Raw genomic sequence first — 6000 nt, forward strand, 5'->3', positions numbered from 1 at the left:
GTTTTCTTAGTATTTTTCACTTTTTGCTTTTTTATATTTTTAAAGTAACGGATGACTTTTACCTTCAATATGGGAGAGGAAATTGCTCATGATTCGTCTTTTATATAGGCCTATATATTATACACAGGGAGTAGAACTTGGTCCCCTGGAGGTGCAAATCAACTCTTTGCAAAAGTCTATTGAAGCTCGTAGCCAGGAGATCATGGAGCTTCAGCAGCAGTGGCTGCGGCAACAGAGCGAGCTGGTGAGACTGTCACACACCAAAGAGAAGGAGATCCAGGGCTTGACCAACTGTAAGAGGCAACTCACCATCCTCAGCCAGAAGAAGATCAGGACTGAAAGTGAGTGGCTCTACGTGTTCTGTTGTCGACATTTTCGGCTGGCCAAAATGAATGCGAGTGTTGTATGTTTTATTCTTGTTAACCTTAAGTAAAGAAAAGTTATTAAAGAATCTAATGTTTTATGTTACCAATGACTTCTGCCGGACAAAGTGAGCATAGACATTCCAATTTTTAGACATTTTTAAAAATAAACTTAGAGAAAGAGGGAAAATTGAACAAAATCTTTAAGTTATAGCTGATTTCAATTCTTACTGTAGACAACTTCTTCAATGATGTCAACTGCACAATCATATGCTAAATTGATGGTACGGTACTTTTTTTTTCTTTTCTGTTTTCTCAGTCTTGTCTTTATCTCGCTTCTAGTCATGAAGTGGGTAGTTGGTGGATAATCTACTGTGGTTTATCCTTCCTTTTTCTTATTTTCAGCACCTATAAGACCTAATTTGTGTTACAATTGCCATTAAATTCTTTCTAAAATTAAAGTCATGACGAAAATTAAAACTTGTTTTCATTTTCAGATGACATTGATCAACAACACAGAGAGATGTGTGATATTGAGCGTAACGTTCGTAACATGCGCAATGACATCATCAAGCTCAACACTTTGCTGCATAAAGAGAAAAGTGTTGGCGATGAGCTGGAACAGGGAAATGTTTTGATGGAGAATGCTTTTATAGCTGGACTGAAGGTAAATTCCAATGAATTGATGAATTAGTTTATGTGCAGTTTAGAAGATTTAAATGACTGTTTTCTTACTTTAAAGCTAACAAAATCTATGTGTCAACAGGTCTGTTTGATTCTGCCGGAACTATAACGCTATTTTCATGATCTTAGTATTTTTGTAATTGAAATAAAAGGAAAAAGCAAACAATATTTCAGATGCAAGTCAAGTCAATATTTGAAATGCAGAAGTGCAGTACATTTGACAGGTAACCCTACTATTTGATTATCACACACATGCAATTTTTTTTTTTGCAAACGAAAATACGTAGTCTCTGCTCAGTGATTTTCTATGATTTTACTTTTTTTAAAGACAAAAATCCTCTGATTTATTATGCCACTGGTTCTTTTGTCCAGGATGCTGAGCTAGAGTCCATTGAGCTACAAAACAAGCTTGATGGAATCAAAGAGGAGAAGGAGCGGCTCCTCAATAGTCTTGTAGAAGCAGAGTAAGTAGAGCCTGTCTGTTAATGCATTGAACGTGAGCTGTGGCTCCCAGCAGCCGAAGCTCATTCCCAAAATGACGGGCAGCAGCTCCCTGCGGTTGGTGTGATGCATAGCAATATTGGTGGCTTCTCTTCTAAACAGCTAAGAATGCAAATAAAACTTTAAACAAAGCTTTTCTGAGGGAAGCTGCACTCTTTCGTTTATGTCCATTTTTTGTCTCGAGTTGAAGCATATGTTGTAAAGATAACCTAGTCGAGCTGTAAATTAAAATTCCATCGAACCGTGGCAATCAGTTCTGGGGTCATCGAGCCAGAATTGAATTTAGGTATAAGAATAAATCATCACTGTTGTGTAATTTTTTTCAATGTAATGCTATATCTTGCCACAACTGGCTTTGATGCACATAAAAATTTACAAATATGTAGTCTTTCATTTTTGGGGGTTTATTATTGTGAGCCATATTCCATATTCCATATTACACTGTATGAAAATTGGAAACGTTGATTCATTCGAATTTTATTCTGTTAGGAAATATATGTTGTTGAACCGATTTGTAACTTACTCGTAATTCCTTATTTTCTTACATTTTAATGGTTTTAAGTTATTATAATCATAATCATCATCATATTATTCCCCAGACGACAGATTATGCTGTGGGAAAAGAAGACACAGTTAGCCAGAGAAACGCGAGCTGCCGTAGACTCGGAGGTTGGCCAGGGTGAAATGAGGGCTATGAAGTCGGAAATTCATCGTATGCAAGTGCGCTACTCTCAACTCATGAAACAGCAAGAGAAAATGATTCAAGACATGGAAAAGGCTGTTTCTAGGTAACAGTGAAGTGATAGAAATGTCTTGTTGCATGGGATTGGTGGTTGGTGGATCCTCTGGTGTGGTTTGCTCCTTCTTTCCTGTCAAACTTCTATCGTCCTTATCTCTCCTTCTTTTTTGTGTTTGTAAATTTCTGCTTACACCTCTAATCTTCAGCACCTATATGACCTTATCGCATTGCAAGTGCCCTATTACTCTTACTAAAACAAGCATAAGATTGAGAAAAAGATATTATGTCGTTGTATGATACGGATGTATAGGGACTAGAAAGTTTTGTGGATGCTTGTGCAGTGTAACTGTAATAACATTTTCTGGTTTCTTACATTTTATATTGACTGTAACAAAAAATATAATTCACTGATTAACAAGGAAAATAATTATACAAGTTGGACAGTAAATGATATAGTTATTCATTCCTATTCTTTTAATTTCTTACTGTTTGGATTCGCTTGAGTGTTTTTGCACTTATTTCTTATTTAATTTATCAAGGGTTGCCAGGCTCATAGTACATTTTTAACAGATGTTGAAACTTATTGGTTTTTTCTTGATTTTTTTCTCCAAGGCGTGACACAATTCTGACAAGAGGAGATGCTCAGTCTAAAATGAAGAAAAAAGTTCTCACTAAGGGAACGTTTGAAAGGCAAATGGGAGAGCTGAGGAAGAAAATCAAGCAGACCATACAGGTGAGACTAATAATTAATTCATGTAGAAATTTTTATTGCTGCTGTTGTATGTGCAAAAAAACCCAGCTGTGACCATATTTACAAAAGTAGTAAACATACATGTTATTGTTCATGAACACTGACTTTAAAGCTGGGAGGGAGGTTAACATCACTGCAGAAAGATCAATACTCTCAAGAAAAATTCACCCCACAGGGGAATTTAATTCAGATCTTCTGCATGAAATGGCAAAGCCCCCACTACACCATGGACGCCAGTCTGCAAATACAACTGAACTGTGTTTATTTATTAGGAAAGCATCGGATTGGCTGGCCCAGGATAGGGAAAGGTGGAAATTGTTTGTCCATGGCCTATATCCTGATCTAGGGTGAGAAAGTAAGGCAATGATGATGATGTGTGTATTTATTACTAATTTCCCTTTTCTTTCCTCCTATAAATAGGATGCCAACTCCTGTGACACAGAGATACGAGAGCTGCGGGACCACCAGCAAAATCTGAGTCAACAGCTGGAAGAGAAACAGATCAACTGCCAACAACTGCAGAGCTCCTCCGATACTCTGGATGGAGATGTCGATAGAACTGCAGAGGTCAAACAAAAGGTTTGTACTTTATGAGAATCTTTTGTTTAACATATTTCACTCCGAAAGAGAGAATAAGTCTGCTGGCATTAACATTTGCTTATATAATTAAAAAGGATTTCATCTCTTTACCACAATGTCACATAAAGGTTATAGTCACTGAAGCAGATATTTTTGTGATTTTATTTGACTTTTCACTATGTATTAAGGACAATCACAAGAGAAGCAACACCTCAAAATAACTATATTTGCTGGGTTAGAGGTGATGAAAAATGAGAATTCTGATAATTTTTTACTCTCCTATCTTTTTTTAAATTTTGCCACTCATGGATATTGTTAACGTGAATAGCACATTTAATGTTTTGTTTTCTACGGTTTCCTTTTCTTTTTCACAGAATCTAACTGAGCTTTTGGCCCGGCAACAGAAGATGAAGTATTTCCAGCAAGTCAAAGACGGGAAGTACACCATGCTGTGCCGCACCCCAGCTGCTCTGGACCTGGAGTCTCATAAACAAGAAGACCGAGTACAGTCCCTGAACGCCATTGTGGATCGACTCAACTCCGAGTTTCCTCACGCTCAGCCGGTTTTGAGGAAGGTCACAGTGATGCTAGCTTCAAAATCTGCTCCAATGATGGAAGACCCAGCATAATTTACTTCATTGATTTAAAAGCCTCTTGTTGACCAACAGAAAATGACAACTGAATGTAGAGGTATAAAGAAAAAGACTCATGAAATTAGAGCTTATGACAAAATGACTTGTGGCTAGAAACTTCACCTGACAGCAAGTTAATATGTAACATGCATTTTTCCTTTCTTACTTGGGATGACACAGAAAATGTCTACTTTCAAGAGACATGATTTTGTTATTTTCAGAAGTAAACCATGATATCCAGCATTCATGCTCTAAAAACAAATGGTTTCATATTTCTGTCAATTGTGCTTGTTATTATGTACTAATTGTATCCTTGTTACTGGAGTACCAACTTTCATTAAAGGATCTGAGCAAGTACACATAATAGTAAATAGTCAAGGACAGCCTAAACAAATATACTGCTTCTTTAACTGAAGAAACGAATGAAGATGCACTTTTCTTTTTCTATTTGCTTGCGTATGAATTCTGTGGTTTGAATTTTATATAGGTCTACCCTGTTCTGTATAATACTTAACAATATTGTTCATTGAAATCCATGGTTTGGCATGTTTGTGCACTGAAAGAAAATTCAAAGAGATATAATGTTAGTTTGATTTTTCAAACTTTGCTCATTTATGGGGCTTTTTCTCTCTTTTTTTTTTTAGCCTGTGAATTATTTTTATTGATAAAAGCAAATGTTATAGATTACATAAATTTTGTATTACAAGATTAATTTTTGCCTAATGAATTTGGTTGTAACTATTTTTAAGTGATTCACCTTCACTCAGAAAAACTACCCCCTTTACACCATCAGTCTGTTTGAGTAAGTAGAAGAAAAAAGTAAAGCAGGGAAGTTTTTTGCACCGTACAACATATTCTTGTCATCACCTGTTACATATGATGCAAGCAAAGAATTTTTGTTTCACTGGGATAATGTCTGAAAAAAATTGGGAAAGTTTCTAAATTTTAGATTATTCTAATATTGTTGGCTTTCATCTTGGAATTGATGCTGATGAAGTTGTGCAAGTAAAAATACATATTTGGGAAACCGCGGAAATTTCAAATTTAACTTACCTGTAGGCCTACTTAAAATAGTATTTTATGTTTTTTTGTTTTTAGTTTAAGTGATGAAACATTGCCTTTCCTGGTGAATAAAAGTACAAAAATTATTCTGTGTTGCAGTGGTTATTTAACTGATTTAAGTGGAAATTTTTAATTAACACTTAGCAGCCTTTTTTTCTAACATTTCAAGTCTTTGGTTGTGCATTCTCTCACCACATGCGCTCAGAAAGTCAGCATTTATACAAATGAATGGCTTTACTATAAACCCTTACAACACCAGGCTATTCTAGCTCTCATTTCCTTGTGACCCAGGTAATACAGGAGCCTATGACTCCTCACACATGAAATATTAATTTATTAAGAGGCTAGCCCAGGATGGGGAAAGGTTGAAAGTGTTTGTTTGTGGCCTCCTGATGCAAGTGAGAAAGGTATTGATGATTTTTTTTTTTTCCTCCATGGGCCTGGTGGACTCCACAAAGAAATCTTCAGGCGAGAGCGAGGCTCTTTTTCGGCTCCATTGTCATTATGCTTAGAGGCATGATGATGATGATGATGACTTGAGCCAAGCCAATTTAGTTTTAGTAAAAGTTTTACGGCTCTTGCAGATTAGAGGTGTTACAACAGAGTAACAAACACAAAAAAGGAGGAGGAGAGAGAAGGACGATAGCTTTTATAGGAAAGAAGAAGCAAACCACACGGTACCAGAGCACC

At 36.2% G+C, this 6000-nt stretch overlaps 1 protein-coding gene across 1 annotated transcript in view; it reads left to right on the plus strand.

Annotated features, from left to right (window-relative positions):
- LOC101846631 (coiled-coil domain-containing protein 40) overlaps positions 1-5396 on the plus strand; it is a gene marked incomplete in the record, with an annotated part of 34690 nt that extends 29294 nt beyond the window's left edge. Inside the window, 7 exon segments of the mRNA XM_013091469.2 lie at positions 128-341; positions 860-1029; positions 1419-1510; positions 2147-2335; positions 2899-3019; positions 3458-3616; positions 3991-5396. Coding sequence (XP_012946923.1) covers positions 128-341; positions 860-1029; positions 1419-1510; positions 2147-2335; positions 2899-3019; positions 3458-3616; positions 3991-4245 — 1200 coding nt within the window.
- Positions 5397-6000: the final 604 nt, after the last annotated feature.

Source organism: Aplysia californica, unplaced genomic scaffold, assembly GCF_000002075.1.
Source record: "Aplysia californica isolate F4 #8 unplaced genomic scaffold, AplCal3.0 scaffold00037, whole genome shotgun sequence".
Classification (NCBI taxonomy): Eukaryota; Metazoa; Mollusca; class Gastropoda; order Aplysiida; family Aplysiidae; genus Aplysia; species Aplysia californica.